This window comes from Siphateles boraxobius, unplaced genomic scaffold (assembly GCF_051911475.1).
Source record: "Siphateles boraxobius isolate OS27281-9 unplaced genomic scaffold, OSU_SipBor_1 11, whole genome shotgun sequence".
NCBI lineage: Eukaryota > Metazoa > Chordata > Actinopteri > Cypriniformes > Leuciscidae > Siphateles > Siphateles boraxobius.
In genome coordinates, this window is record NW_027508711.1 from 1,119,966 (window position 1) to 1,136,407 (window position 16,442).

The following is a 16,442-nucleotide window of genomic DNA, read 5'->3' on the forward strand; positions in this document are numbered from 1 at the left end:
TGCTTTGCCATGACTGAAGCCCCAATAGCGCAAAATTGACAGTTATGCTACAGTACACTGAGGTAAATATCAATGCACTGTAACTGTTACTATGCATTGACATTTCCACGCATGCATAGGTTGCGTGTGCTATAATAATAACAACAGTTACTATGTATATTGAAAATGGTCGATAAATAGATTATAAAAAATTGCACTATATGCATATAATACATGCATTTATTAATGCACTATAACATGCAATAATAATATGAGCCATTTTGGGCTCATGTGTTATTATTTGGCCCTGCATATTTTACCAATGAACCTGCCCATAAAAAAAAAATCTTTGTAATATTTTACCATACAAATGTATTGTCTAATTTAATATATGCTAAGTATTCTCATTAAATTGTTAATTTATACTTATCTTTTTTATCTTTAACATTATTTAAAGTACAACTACTGTGGCTATATATAGCCATATAGGCTATATATATATATATATACACACCCATAAGGTTACTTACAGTTTTTCGATTTTTACATTCTTTTCCGTTAAAATGAATTGCAAATTTGTATTTATTTTAAATTGTTAGATCCAGCTTTCTCTGTCATCTGTTTAACATATAAACACATAGGTAATTCATTATAGGTAATTCAATTTATAGGTAATTCATAGTTTTTACTTGCAAAAAACAAACATTTACCAGTATTTTACAGTTCCTCACCATATATTGTAAGCTGTTTATTGGTTAACTCTAACCAATGTAGCATTTTTAGAGATTCTTCTGTAAAAATTACAAACATTTTTAGAGTGTATGAGAGTTAGTGAATGACTGTGTGAATGCTAGGCTTTTGTCTGTTTATATAAAGACAAACGGTTGTACTGTAACTTAAACCTCTGCAGGTCTATACACATAGTGGCCCTGGGTAGTGAGTGTCCTGGGGGCGTTGGTCCTGGGGATGAGACTGCCGGCCCGGGACAGATCCAAAGTGGTTTGTTGTGGAGTTACCTGGGCCACGGAGCTCGGGAATTGGATCCAAACTCCATGACACCATCAAGACATCCCCTGAACCCTGCGTTTATAGAGTACCAGTCAAGAGTATTCGGGGATGTCAGAGTAATGGTGCGGGATTGTCCCAGCTGGGTGAGTAACAGAGTGAATGAGAGAGGGATGATGGGATTCAAAAGCAGGATTAGGGTTTCTGCAGACTCTGGGAAGGGAGTTGTTTTCACAATGATTGGAGGACTAAGAGGAATTTAGCTACAGCAGTGATATCCATAAGCTGATTGGTGGAACAGATGCTGAGCTACTGACATATGCCCTCTAAAACCTCACAGGTCATTTCATCCTTCGTTTTATTCGCAGGACCTTTTGGACAGTGACTGGGCGAGCGTGCGGAGCGTTCTGGAGCAGGCTGACATCGTGGTCATTAAGTACTCGGTCAACGACAAACTGGCCTTTCAGCAGGTCAGAAACGGCTATGCTCCAAGACTTCGCCCTCTTCTTCGACACTGGGGTCTTCCTGTGATTCTGGTAGCCATTGGGGCAAGACTAAATGGTGAGGCGTGTTTTGCCTTTTTCTGTTTTTCATTTGTTTAGTGTTCATTTAATTAATTTTTTCTATATTTTGAAGTTCCAAAGAAAACTAAAAGATAGTCAGCCTTAGTAGTGCAGATGTGGAAGATAATGGACTTAATGGAAACAATTTAACTAAACTCTGGTTAAAAATTGGCAAATGGTTTTGCTTATGGAATGTGAGCTTAAGTACTGTAAGCAGAGCAAATAAAGTCGAGCCGTAATGATGGTATACTTTTAAGCCTAATTACTTCATTTCAATTAAAGTATTATACACTTAAATTGACTTTTAAACATTCTTAAAATGACTAAATGCAACATTCAAATTATTTAAATGGATGAAACATAGAAACACTATGGTATTCACTCTTTTGATGTGCTGAGCACGGTTGCACCATGAGCGTTTGTTGAATATGCTCAAACATTTATAGACTCAAAGCACAGATTTGGCCCCATTCACTGTAGAAGTGGCTGCTCTCTGCTTACTGCATGACCTTTGAGATGTATAATTCAATATGTGATTCCATTCAGCTACAACATTTATCCCGGAAGGATAATGGAGAAGGAACGAACATATTGCAAAAAGTTCCTGTAGCACAGGCTTACTTAAACTGGGGTTCGTGAGTTGATGAAAAGCTAATAATAAAAATGTAAAATTAAAAGAAATAATTTTAAATGAAATAAAAATAAAAACACTTACTAAAATAGAAATATTTTATTTTATTTTCAATATTTAGTGTACCTGCATGTCATGTAATTATTAACCAACATTTGAACCGTGAATTTACACGAAAAATAACTTTGCGTAAACAAATTAATAGTTACATTAAACTGTTTTAAAAAATGAGTTGAATATTGTATAACTTATAAAACAAGTTTACTTCAAATAAACTTATTTTGATGAGATAAAGCTATGTAAAAACATACTGTATGTTGTAATAACTTATTAATCATCTAATTTTTTACAGTGAATATGTGAATCAGATTGCAACATTTGGGTTCATAACAGAACTTTCAGAATTTGAATTTGATTTATTCTGATTGGTGAAAATTAGTGCATGTATACATACTATGGGGAACCCAAAAGGAGATATTTGAAAAATACAATGAAAGGCAGTTGGGTCCCATGTTATTCAGAACCCAATGACTTTCAAAATATCTTCTTTTGAGTTCCACAGAATAAATAAAGCCATGCAGGTTTGGAATGACATGAATTGAGTAAATGATGTCAGATTTTACATTTTTGGGTGAACTATACCTTCAGGACTTAAACTTAGTGGTTTGTTTATTTATAATATAAGTATGAGCAATAGTAATATTGATGCTAATGAATTCATATCATGATAATCGTGCTGTATTTCCATTTGCTCTGTACTGGAGAGACCCAAGGCAAAAATGAGAGTGTAAACATGGTCAAAACATGCTCACACATAATAACAAAGTACATATTTTTCCATTTCTGTGGGGGGTTTTATTAGCTACAGTGATTCATACTTCTTCCTTCACGTGCCCTGTCCACATCTATTTCTTCCACTCTTTCATTCTCACTCAATCTATCTCTCTCTCCATTTAGCTGTCTTTTCTTGCTATCATTTTACTGGCTCTTCCTTTCCCTGAGGCATTCACCCTACTGGCCGGCCAACTCCTCCTGAGACACACACACACACACACACACACACACACACACACACACACACACACACACACACACACACACACACACACACACACACACACACACACACACACACACACACACACACACACACACACACACACACACACCAACACACACACACAGTTTGTTTTTATCCAGCTATCCTGCTCTCTCATTCTGTCACTGCCACTCTCTCGCCACCCGTCCCCAACACATGATGTTTAAATTTACGCTGGTATAAACTTGAGCTGGCATGCATTGTTACGTAATAAAGACTCTGATTCCATGGCTCCGTATGTCTGCCAGTTGACACGGCTCAATGTTATGTAGTCTTTGTCAGTACGAATCTAGATGTTTGCCTGCTTTATTTGGCCCCTTGCTCTACAAATGTCATTTGTGCTGTGCCTCAGTAATGCGTTTGCATATGCATATATCACGTTTTTATTGTGTATCTTCCACAGATGAAGGCCCGCCGTGCACATGTCCTCTATGTGCATCCGACTGGAGCAGCTGTGTGCCCCACAGTGAAGGGCTCCAGCTGTCCAGGGACCTGGGGGCCACTTACCTGGAGCTGCCCTCTCTAAACAACTTTTTTGTGGGTCGTTACTTTGGCAGTGTGGTAAGTGTTTCTTTCTCTCTTAATCATTGTTAAAAAGTCTCATTAGTATGCAGAGGAACTACTTGAGGTTTAGTGGTTCCGGGCTAGTAAGCATAAGGTTGAACGTTCAAACCTGGTAAGGGGTAATTTAAAAACTCCATGCCTGGGGTGAAACATAAAACCCATCCATCTCCACTAAGACCATGAGTCCCGGTTGCTCCAGGGGGACTGTAATAAGTGTACTGTAAGTCATTTTGGATAAAAGCTTCTGCTAAATGGTTCATTAGAATTTATATTTTGAGAGCGTTAAAGGTTTCTCGTCAGTACCTATTACATGCAATAAGGAGGCAATAATTTTCTCATTGTTAAGCTTGTAAACCCAAGCAAAACATGTTTATAGAAATGTTCTTACAATGGAAGTCTATGGGGCGAGACATTCCGGAAAGAACACTTAAAGGCACAATATGTAAGATTTTTGGATTAAAATATCCAAATATCACTAGAACAATGTTACATGTTTTGTTGAATTGTGTACTTACATTATCACAAATGTTTCTAACAATGTTTAAATCCAGAGAAATCAGCAATTTAAACCAGTGTAACGGCCGTGTCATTGTGTCGCCTGTCAATAACTTCAAATCTGCGTTACCCTCGGTTTCTGGTTTTACTTCCGTAGAAACCATAGATTCACCAAAGACGCTTTAATATATCATGTGTTTTATTACAGAGGTGAGCACAACTGTTTGGATACCTTTATCCACAGAAAAATAATCATTGTTACATAGCTCAACACTGTTAGTCTTATTGTTTGAATCTCTTGATTTTTTGATTTACCGCGAGTAACATGTTTGTACCATGACTGAGAGAACACTATTTTGTCAAGTGGCTAACATAGCAAAATCAGAAAGAGCTTTAATTGTAGTAACAGTAATACAGCATTTTTTTCTGACATACAATATATTTTAAAATTAACTGTATGCCATTTAGAAACATATCGTCCAGCTTTTATTTATATGATATTCTAATATCAATCTAGCTTACTGCAATGTGCAACAAGTGTCTCACACAGCCACTGAGCGAATGCATAGAGAAACGTTATAACAACTTTCAACACTCTCAAATGTATTTTTATTATGATTGTTTTGACCGAGTAAAACAGCGCTGCGTTATCCCTCAATTTTAATTAGTTAAATAAAGTGACCTTTATTCAGCTTTTTCACAATAATGTGAATTTAAAGGTCCCATATTGTACAACTTTCTTAAGTTTTATTTTAGGTTTTGATGTCCTTAAGAATATATATTTGTAGTTTAAGTACCAAAAACCATCCCAATATATGTTTACAGCTCCTTTCTCAGGAGCTCTGTCAAGAACAGGTCGATTTTGGCCTGTCTACTTAATATTCATTAGCCTCTCTTCTGATTGGCCTGTTGTTTTCTGAGTGACCCACCCATTGGGGTGGTGACTGAAGGCGGTGAACTTGAGTAGTTCTGACATCACATTTATACGGAAGTCACAACAGCTTGTGAAAAGGCACAGCTACTTTATGCAGGCTGTGTGCATTTGTCTGTGGATCGACTGTTTGGAAACTTTCATAGCCGTTTCATAGCCCCTAGACCTCTATTATCATGAAAAAAGCCAGGAAATTTTAAGTTTTGACAATATGAGACCTTTAAGTGATCAAACATAACTGTAACAAAGTTCAGGGAAGGAGGAAGCGGGCGTTAAACATAACTTTATTCATAAAATAAACATAACCATTAAACTTGGTGCACTGTATTTACAACTATTAAAAAAACTGTCAAAATTAGTAACTTTAGAGTAATAATATTCACCTTTTATGGGTAGATAAGGTACAAAGTTGTCCTTTTAAGGGTTCTGCCTCATCGACATGCTGTTGTACCCCTAAAGGTAAAATTTTGGCACTTTTTTTAGTCCACTTAATCTAAATAACCACAAATATCCCATTATATTACTCTTGGTGTGATTGTGGTATATTTAGATGTTATTTACATGACCTTTGAATGTTCACACAGCTGGAATACTTCATGATTCAGTGTCTGAAGCAGAAAGCCAAAGAACGGCCAGACAAACGGCGAGGTCACAGGCTCAACGAGCCCCGCCCCCCTCATTTGGACCAGCCAGGTTAGTGGCTGCTGAGATTTTTCCTCATTATTATGTGCATTATGTGTCTAGTGTTTGTATTTAAAGTCGACCTTCCATTTTACTGAAGGATATTTAGGCATCTTTCGATTTTTTTCTTTTTCCCTTCAAACCTGCATAATTTTGGCTAATCTCACTATTGACTACTTGCAATTTGCTGGGCATTTTTTCTTAATCTCTGCAAACCACTCAGGCAGCACAATACGCACAAAATGGCAATATTCATCAGTAACTAAGTCAATGTACTCATCTGCCATTTAGATAAAGGATTTTCTGCTGAGGGCTAATGGCATTCTGCACAAGATGAGTATTGCTACCAGCACTGACACTTAGAAAGAGAAGCCAAGGCTTTCTGTAGTCTGCTGGTGTGGCTCCAGCACCACTTAGGCTCTTTTTATAGAGCACAGCACATGAAATATGAAGGGTATTGAATGTTGGGAAACCATTGGTGTGGCCTCAAATGAATGCTTATGGCCGAGTGAATAAAAGTACAGTGGTAGTTATATAAAAAATGTGCCTATAATACAGACATGATCTGTTTGTTGTACTTGTTCTGTTTCTTTTTAATGCCTGGTGTTAATGTGCCCTTCCCTTATTTGGGATCTGCTTTCACGTCACTTTTCCTGTCGCTCTCGTCTTATTACAGTTTCCCTTACTCATCCCGTCTTATCTGCTTTGCTTGTCTCATCGTTCTTTTTCTCCATCTTGTTTCCGTCACACTAAAAAATTCCTTACCCATCTTCCTCCTCTGCTTAGCTCACCTTGTTTCTCCCTCTCTTTCACCTATTCCTTTTATCTTACTCTCGTTCACATCCTTTTGTGCTTCCGACAGTTCCCTACAGGAAACTATTATCACAAATTAGATCTTTTTAATATCTCAGTTGATTCTCCTAGACATCATTTAAATTAATTTGAACAGCTGTGAGCAATATTGAACACATGCAAGGATGCATACTTTGAAAATGCATTGGAAATAGAGGTTTAGCATACTTCTTTCAACATACTGTGATTTGGAATTTGAGAATATTAGTTTGAATTCTGATTTGAATGTAAGAAAGAAAAAAAACATTTAACTATATTTTTAACTAGAAAGCATGAATGTTGGAATAAAACATTGTATAAAAAGTGCACTGTAAATAGTATGCGTCCGAGCATCTTTAGCATACTTATGTCAACAAACTATGATCTCTATAATACTATGATCTCAATTGTTTCTCAGGCGTCAATGAGATTAAATGGAGAGCAAATGGAGACTGTTGGTTAGTTTGCCGACTTTTTAATTTTTTTTTGTGAGAAAAAGACCCCAGTAATCTGATATATTACCATTCAAAAGTTTTGAAGGAAAATAATACTTTTATTGACCGTATTGACAGTAAAGACATTTATAATGTTGCAAAAGATTTTTCACAGAAATGTTATTTTAAATAAATGCTGTTATTTTGAACTTTCTATTCATCAAAGAATCATGAAAAAATGTAGAATGCTTTCCACAAAACTGTAAGTAGCACAACCGTTTTTGACATTGATAATTATTAGAAATGTTTCTTGAGCAGCAAATCAGCATATTAGAATGATTTCTGAAGGATCACGTGACGCTGAAGACCGTGGTTTTAAAGTGCATTTTAAATGATTTTCATATTGTCATTTTAAGTTTTAATAATATTTCACAGTTTTACTGTATTTTTGATCAAACAAATGCGGTTAACACACCAAACTCTGCAATCAGAAGTCAGAGATTTCCCTTTGAACTCATTCTCATCTACTTACCGCATGTCAACAGCTGTCTCATTTGTGTCTATTTTAAGGTATTTAAGGAGAACCAGCTGAGATCTGAAGTTAATATATGAATGAATCCGACCAACATTTATGAAAGAGCAACATCTGTGCAATAAAGCTGTTCTATAATGTTTTCTAGCGCGTCTTCCCCCGGTGAGAGTGGAGGAGTCCAGCTTCTCTCAGGACCTGCAGTGGCTGCTCGAACGCGGCGTTCAGTTCGCAGACGTGGCGTTCTACGCTGGGGACGCTGGGAAGGAGCTGGGCTGGGCGCACGCGTCTGTTCTGTGTGCCATCAGCCCATACTTCAGACAGCTGTTGGTGGGACGGCAAGCCTGGGAAAGGCCCATCTCACGCTGCACCTGTAGAGAAAGAGATGCCCCTCCCCACTCGCTCTTGTCCACCTGGGATGGAGGTGTAGATGATCTACCCAGAGCTGACGGGCACCCTCCTGGACACCTCTCACGGCTGGTGGTGAAGGACCCGCTGCTGTGTTTATGCCTTTGGGAGACGTTAATGTTTCTTTACAGAGGTGAGAGAGAACGTGCACTGCTTGCAATATTACGGCTGGTGTTGTTCAAGGCAACTGCTGTCAGATAAAGGTTGCAATATATTGACGTTTAGACACTCAAAAAAAGTTTTAAGCCTTTTTTTTCAAGATTTACACATTTTAATTAATTGTAAATTTCCATCAAATTGAATTGAATAATTATTACATATTATTCATATTATGAATGAAGAATTTTAAAAGAGCAAAAAACAAAACAAAATAGAGCTTAATAAAACTTTTTTTTTAAAATCTTCAACTTAAAGACAAGCTTTAAGTTGAAAATCAAGCTTTTAATGTTGTTTATAGGTCCATGTGGTGTTTTTAATATGCTTTAAGACAAACCATGAGCAAATTCATCATTCAACATCATTGCTGAGTATTTTCTCTTTAAAACTGCAGTGAAAAAAAGACAGTCTCAAAAACGCGGTTTGAAATCGCGGGTGTTTCTGACGTCAATTGTGAAAAATTTAGTACATTTAGCAATATAGCGGGTGAATTATGTATTTGATGTATATTACCATGTTGTGATGAAATATTTGCCTTTCTCCACTGACTTTCTGAGTTGTTTAAAGCATTTCTAAGGATGCTGATTTTCAGAAGGCAGCTGTCTGACTCTGAGATGGAGAACGGGAACATGGTTCGTGTAATATTAGCAACACATTTTTAGCTGTTTGATAACATAATTACTGTTATGTGTCCGACGCTGTAGAGAGCGATACATAAAACACATTTCCATTCTGACATATCGACTTGTAGACAAATATATAAGGATTATTCAATTTAATTTGATGTAATTTTACTATTAGATGAAATGAGTTAATCTTGAAAAAATTTAGTGTAGCTTTTCATATTCATAAGAAAAAAAAACACAGATGAGATCTCTTTCTCAGTACTCAGCTGTTTCTGTTAAACAAAAATGAAATTAAATGGAGAGCAAATGGAGACCTTTGCACGAGTCTTCTGTTTCTCAGATTTTCTTGAAAAAATACACTAGTAATAATCAATATGAATGTGAATATTTAAAATCAATTTTCAATATTTGTTTTTATTTACAGATAACCTAATTCTCCTGAGTTATGAAAAAAAGACTAATAATTTTTTGTTTTGATTAGAGAACCTATTCTCCTGAGCTATGAAAGAGCTCATTTCCTCTGGGAACAGCTTTTATTGCTGGTGTGCCGGCGGCGTTTCTTTTTCCATGTTCAATCCTGTCACAACTGTAAATATGAAGCGAGATTAGCATTATTGAAGGAAACAGTTTAAAAATGCTTCCTTGGTTCTGCTGGTTTACTTTAGGCGACATAATTGAGTTTCAGTTGGAATTTTCTCTCCCTTTATCTGGCTTATCTCTACAGCTCTGCAATTGTGTTGAAAAAGAATGATTTGTATAGGATTGTTTCAATATAAAAATGGCTTTAGTTTGGAGGCTGTCTGTTTGTGTCTAAAGCCTGTTTGATTTATAGTTCTCTACACGTGCCTGTATGACGGCAGTCCGCTCTATGAGATCCTGGAGGCTGATTATCATGGTTGGGAGGACAGAGAGATCTGTGTGTTTGTGTGTGTGTGTGTGCTTGTTTTTCTGCTTAAGTGTATGTGTGTGTGTGTGTGTGTGTGTGTGTGTGTGTGTGTGTACATACAGATGAGGAAAATGAAAGAGAGAAACCAGAAGATGATCATAATTATGTTTACTCAGCAAAAAAAAGAAATGTCTTCTCACTTTTTAACTGCTTTTTCCTCAGCAAATTTGTTAATGTGTAAATATTTGTATGAACATAAAAAAATTCAACAGCTGAGACCGTTCTCATGCCTCCTGCAGGTCTATGGCATGTTCACACATGTAGTCATGGATCCTGGGCATCTTTCTCCTGGTGTTTTTCAGAGTCAGTGGAAAGGGCTCTAGTGTCCTAAGCTATTGTAACTGTGACTTTAATTGTCTAACGTCTGTAAACTGTTATTGTCTTAATAGACAATAAAAACACTTTTTATTGTCTAAAAAGACCTGTTTCACAGGTGCATGTGCAATAATTGTTTATGGTTCATTGAACAAGCGTGAATTTTTTTTTTTTAAACCCTTTCTAATAAAGATATGTAAAGTTTATTTGGATTTTACATAATTATCTTTAATATACAGTATTGCGAAAAAAGGGACGTTTCTTTTCTTGCTGAGTTTATGTGCCTCTATAGAATGTTTTGAGTTTATGGTTATGGTAAAAAAATATGCCATATTTTATTCCAAAATCAAAAGAAAGGATTAAAAAATTATGTTTTGTTTAAAATTCTGACAGTTTTTTTGGACAATTAAGATTTGTTGCTTTGTGACATTACATTAAGTACATTTTCCTCCCAAATTTCCATTGCAAACAAACAAACAAACAATAAATCAAAATAAATCCAAAATAAATAAATTTTATATAACCCAACATTAAAATAAATAATTAAAAATTGTTTTGTTTGAATAAAATGTTGACTGTTTTTGGAACATTAAGATTGGTATCATTGTGAAAATATGTTTTTATGACAATTAAGCACATTTGTGACCCTGGATCACAAAACCAGTCTTAAGTAGCACGGGTATATTTGTGGGAATAGCCAACAATTCATTGTATGGGTCAAAATTATAAATTTTTCTTTTATGCCAAAAATCATTAGGATATTAAGTAAAGATCATGTTCCTTGAAGATATTTTGTAAATTTCCTACCGTAAATGTTTAAAACATTTATTTTTGTGAGTGAATGCAGCACAATCGCGAACATAAATGGACAACTTTAAAGGCGATTTTTTCAATGTTTCGATTTTTCTGCACCCTCAGATTCCAGATTTTCAAATAGTTGTATCTTGACCAAATATTGTCCTATCATAACAAACCATACATCAATGGAAAGCTTATTTACTCAGCTTCAATGTGATGTATAAATCTCAATTTCAAAAAAATGACCCATAAGACTGGTTTTGTCATCCAGGGTCACATTTGCATCCCAAATTCTCATTACCGTAATGCAAAAATAAATAAAGCCTTTATTTTACCCCAAAATCAACAGAAAACTTTTAGCATTGTGACAAATTTTTATGACAATTAAGTACATTTTCCTAAGAAATACTCCTCACCACATTGCAATAAGTAATTCAATAAACTTTAAATTGTAAAAATGTATATTCCTGCCTTAAAGCAGCAGTAGGGAGTTTTGAGAAAATGTTGACTTAGCCTGAAAATTTGAAGAAGCACAACTTACAGGTCCAACCCCCTTGCTCTCTGCTGCGCTACAGCCCTCCCTCCACAGCTCCTCCCCCACAGCGGAGCCTGCCGTGAACGCGCAGGCTAGTAAGCAGGACCACCGATGACGGCGGATTATAAACAGTTATGGAACATTCACTAATAGGGACGAAACATCAACAATATGATTTACATTGACTATGTGCACCACCTGCCCATACTTTGTCTACAAACTTGGTCCTCAAATCATTATGTATTTTGCAATACATGTAACTTTATAAGGTTGCACTCTTTCTATAAGTTATAAATAGCTACTAAGATAACGTTAAAGGATTAGTTCACTTTTAAAAAAAACTTTTGCTGATAATTTACTCACCCCCATGTCATCCAAGATGTCCATGTCTTTCTTTCTTCAGTCGAATAGAAATTAAGGTTTTTGATGAAAACATTCCAGGCTTTTTCTCCATATAATGGACTTCGATAGGACACAAACGTTTCAAGGACCAAATGACAGTTTCAGCGCAGCTTCAAATGGCTTTAAACGATACCAGACGATGAATAAGGGTCTTATCTAGCGAAACGATCGGTCATTTCAAAAATAAATAAAAAACTTTACGTTTTATAAGCACAAATGCTCGCCTTTCTCTGTTCTGTGATGCACGTTCATGATCCTGTTCGAACTCGTTCATCCAAATGAACGAATCTTTTTTCGAGTCATTTCGTTCGTTGAATGAACGAAATGACTCCAAAAAGACTCGTTCAAAATGAACAAATCTTTTTTCGAGTCATTTCGTTCGTTGAATGAACAGGAGTTCGAACAGGAGAGTCACGAACGACGGTACACGCTCGCGCTGTGCAAGAGAGGGGCTATCAGCGCGTACACGAGCGTGATTGACACTGCTAAGACATTCCTCCTGGCTCTGATTGGTTGTTTCTGACCGGGAGCGGTGTATTTCTGCAAATGGCAATAGGACCACTGGGAGGAGCCAGAGGAGCTTGATTTTTTTCACAGATTATCTGTCTCATATTCTACTTTCAGGACATAATGACAGTTTTAGCAAATATTTGTTTACAAAAGCTACCTACTGGAGCTTTAATTTAATAAATTATATTTATGTAATTTACAGTACAAAATCGAATGACATACCACTCAGAATAGTGGAAATAACACAATAATTAAAAAAAAGGTCATTACAGTTTCATGAGGATTGCACTCAGTAATTTTTTTGTTTATGCTAGCTGCTATATGGCAAATGTTTAATCTTCCTATCTATATATATATATATATATATATATATATATATATTGCTGTTGTAGAAATGTGCTATTCACAGTCAGCCATGTTTAATTTATTCTGTGAGCTGAACTGTCTGAAAATAAGGAGGTTACCAAGATAAAGCAAGTAAGGTTTCAGCTGGTCATGTGATCTCAACATGGCTGCCTCCAAGAGGTGATGCACACCATCTGAAAACAGCTTTTTCATTTAGGCCATCTCATGTAGTATTAAACAAGCACTGTTAATTTCGCCATGTTTAAAACTTTTGAATGAGGGGAAATCACTTTTAAATGTCATGAAAATAATGTCACAGAGCATTTTCTATATGCAAACCACATTTTCTCCTTTTGATTTTGGCCTGAAGTGTATTCTGGACATTTCTGAGGTGTGTTCTGGATGTTCTAGTGACATTCACCCAAACACACAATTGTGATTCTATGCTCGTATAAGCCCGCCACAAAAATGCATTCCTCATAAGCCGGGAATATTACCTCCTGTTCACCGTTCTTTGGAACCTCTGATGCAAAATGGAGGCTGGAAGGATGGACATGCATCTAAATCAGGAGGCTTTAACAGTTCAGGAAACAGGAATGGATATTATAGACTCATTTATCAGTGTGAAGCCATGCTCTGAAGGTGAGAAGGTGATGCCCATACTGATGAGACCATCTCCCCCCTCTGATATATCATGTGATTTTGCAGAGGCCATTTTCATCCCTTGAGCCAAGGGCAGTCGTTACATTATCAGAAATGATGCCCAGAAATTCATTGTGCATGGTTTCTTTCGGATCAAATCCCGCTCAGTCTGTCTAGACAGATTTACGATTAAGGCTGGGTTAATATTACCTGAGCTGTGATGGATGAACATTTTTATGTGATAGAACCGTGGTCTTCACTATGAAATAACAGTTAATATAACAAGTTAAATATTGGTTTAATTTTCTTAGCTGTCACCAAGAAGAAGAAAAAACATCTTCCACAATTGAATTATTATGGAAAACAGCTGTACCGCCACCTTATTTGTTGCCTGCTATAGCATATCGAGAAGAGAATGCTGAGGAAGCGCTCTGACAGCCTTGTTTTTAAAGTTGTTACTGAAATCACCAGCCCTGAGAGGTTGAACTATTAGTGAAAGTCCAGCAGGTCTGAGCAGCCATTTTAAAAGGTCGAGATTTACTCCACGGTCAGCCGGACAGCCAGTTAATGCACGTGCGAGCAGGATGCGTTCATGGGTCAGTGCGTGTTGGTGATGTGTCTTCTTCGCAGGGGCCTGGGAATGGGAATACCTGGAGGAAGCCATCGCTGAAAAACTGAAGAACCCTTTGGCAGTGGCCCAGCTAATGGACAGGATACGCTCATTCGTTGGGAGAGAAAAGGTATCATTCTGACAGACAGGAGGCTGATTGGATCTATAGAACTGAGGCTGCATCCGAAATCACATACTCTCTTGAGTAGGTAATTATTTTAAATAAGTACTTACTTTGCAAGCGCTAAAAAAGTATGTTCTATGTAGTATGAATGCGTTTAGTATGAATGAAATCTGGACGTACTACATGTCGCTTCACTGGCATTTACAAATTCTCTCGTGAACCCCAGAAAAAAAAAAAAACTCTCCCGTGGCCTCATGGGATAGTAAAGTGTCCATTGGATGTGCACTTAAGAATCTCGCCGGACGTATTAGGTCACCCGCATACTTTTTTATCCGGGTAGTGTGAATTTGTGTGAACTTTTTTTTTTTTTTTTTTTTTTTTTTTAACATACTGTTTTTCGCCTACTATAGAAGGGAAGTATATGATTTCGGATGCAGTCTGAGTTTTTGTTTCACTGGCTGATACAAGACTCAAGACTTTTGTACGGAGACCTTTTGGTGTGGTTGCTGCACTGAGTTTCTACCAATGCCAGGAATTGCCTGTTCTGGGATTTTATTATTTATTTACTATTTATTTATTTATTATTACGGTTTCCATTTGTAAAATATCACACCTGCAGTTGGTGTTACTACATTAAATCCATTGTGAATTGTTCCAAGGATTTGCATGGCTAACCTGGTTTCTCAATTATAAATGTTCAAGGTACTAACAGTATTCATCAACTCAAATTGTGCACTGCAGTGTCGATTCGTTTTGGTTGCAGGCCCCCAGGGATACCCCCACATCCCGCTCTCAACAAGGTCCTTTGACACTGGGAAGCCTTTTCAATTCCCCTCTGTACTCTGATGTCATCTTCATGGTCCAAGGCAAGAGTCAATGCTAACCCTGCATGTGCATGGGCATGTAAACACATCATTATAATTTTTATGCTATTTATACTCTATAATAGTAGTTATTAATATTTTGAATTGGCTTTTATATCTTTATTTTAGTTTTAGTAATTTTAGCACTTTTTATAAATTTATTTTAGTTAGTTGCTAAGGCAACATTTCTAATGATTTTGAATAGTTTTAGTTTTACTTAACAAAAACAACCCTGAAACGCACACACAGGCACACACAATGGCACATTGATTCTGAGTTTAAAGTGGTACTGTAAGTACAAGAGAAGGGCTTGTGTGTGTGTCAGAGCTCCTCTGTAATGCTCTGCGTGTGTTTTTAGGAAGCGTGCTGCCAGCGCACAGAGCCGTGCTTGTGGCCCGCTGTGATGTTATGGCTGCCATGTTTAGTGGGAAGTACGCAGAGGCACGAAGTCGCGTGGTGCCAATCCACGGAGTTTCGTCTGATACCTTCCTAGCGTTCCTGGAGTACCTCTACACTGACACCTGCTGTCCAGGTAAGGATGTGCTTTTCAAGACTTGTAAAAGGGATAACAATGCAAATAGACCTTATTCAGAGCGGCGCCTTGACAGGTATGAAAGAGAGGCTGTAAGGGAAAGGCTTGCAGTGGTTTCAATGGCCTCGCTGTATAAAGCTCCTAGATCACTTATAATTTTCCACAGATCATATTGTTGGGAATTTTTTGTCTACTGAAATTTCTTGGAAAGATATTTTTGCAGTGTTTTGTCAGCAGAACAATGAAAAGCCGAAGAAAGGGATGTCTATCCCTCACAGCCTTGCTTTCATTCCCGGTAAAAATCAAAGATGGCGTTGCTGTGAAGAAGGTCTATTATCATCAGTTACTCACCCTCATGTCCTTCCAAACCTGTATGACTTTCTTTCTTCTGTTGAACACTAAAGATATTTCGAAGAATGTTTCTGCTTTTGTACATACAATGAAAAAACAATACTGGATTCCATTGACTTTCATTGTATGGACAAAAAACGTGAAACATTTTTCAAAATATCTTCTTTTTGTTTGGAACAACATGAAGGTTGAGTAAAGGATGACAGAGATTTCATTTTGGAGCAAACTGTCCCTCTAAATGCTCTTATCAAATAGATCATTCTGGTCTTGGATTCTGATTGGTCAAAAAAGTGTTTCAACTGTGCTAATATACACTATGCGATTCAGAAGACTTAATCTTGTACCAATGTCTGAGTATCAAATGATACATTAGAGGACGAATTAACACTTTTTATTTTACCAAAAAAATCCTGGAATTTTCATTTATAATTTTGCTTCATAAAATAATGTTATTTAAAACTTACATTAATGCTTAAAAGTTTTGGCCTGGAAAGATTAAAAAAAACAAATTATTTCAACAATTGTGCTTCTTAAAAA

The 16,442-nt window shown here is 36.7% G+C and overlaps 1 protein-coding gene across 2 annotated transcripts in view; it reads left to right on the top strand.

Annotated features, from left to right (window-relative positions):
• Positions 1-16,442, top strand: part of rhobtb3 (Rho related BTB domain containing 3) — a 33,985-nt gene that overhangs the window by 5,790 nt on the left and 11,753 nt on the right. For both annotated transcript variants that reach the window (XM_077193338.1, XM_077193345.1), the window contains 8 exons: positions 890-1,130; positions 1,353-1,545; positions 3,681-3,838; positions 5,852-5,960; positions 7,894-8,283; positions 14,056-14,165; positions 14,923-15,025; positions 15,381-15,554. In XM_077193338.1, the coding sequence (XP_077049453.1) occupies positions 890-1,130; positions 1,353-1,545; positions 3,681-3,838; positions 5,852-5,960; positions 7,894-8,283; positions 14,056-14,165; positions 14,923-15,025; positions 15,381-15,554 (1,478 nt within the window). The remainder of the gene's footprint in view (positions 1-889; positions 1,131-1,352; positions 1,546-3,680; positions 3,839-5,851; positions 5,961-7,893; positions 8,284-14,055; positions 14,166-14,922; positions 15,026-15,380; positions 15,555-16,442) is intronic.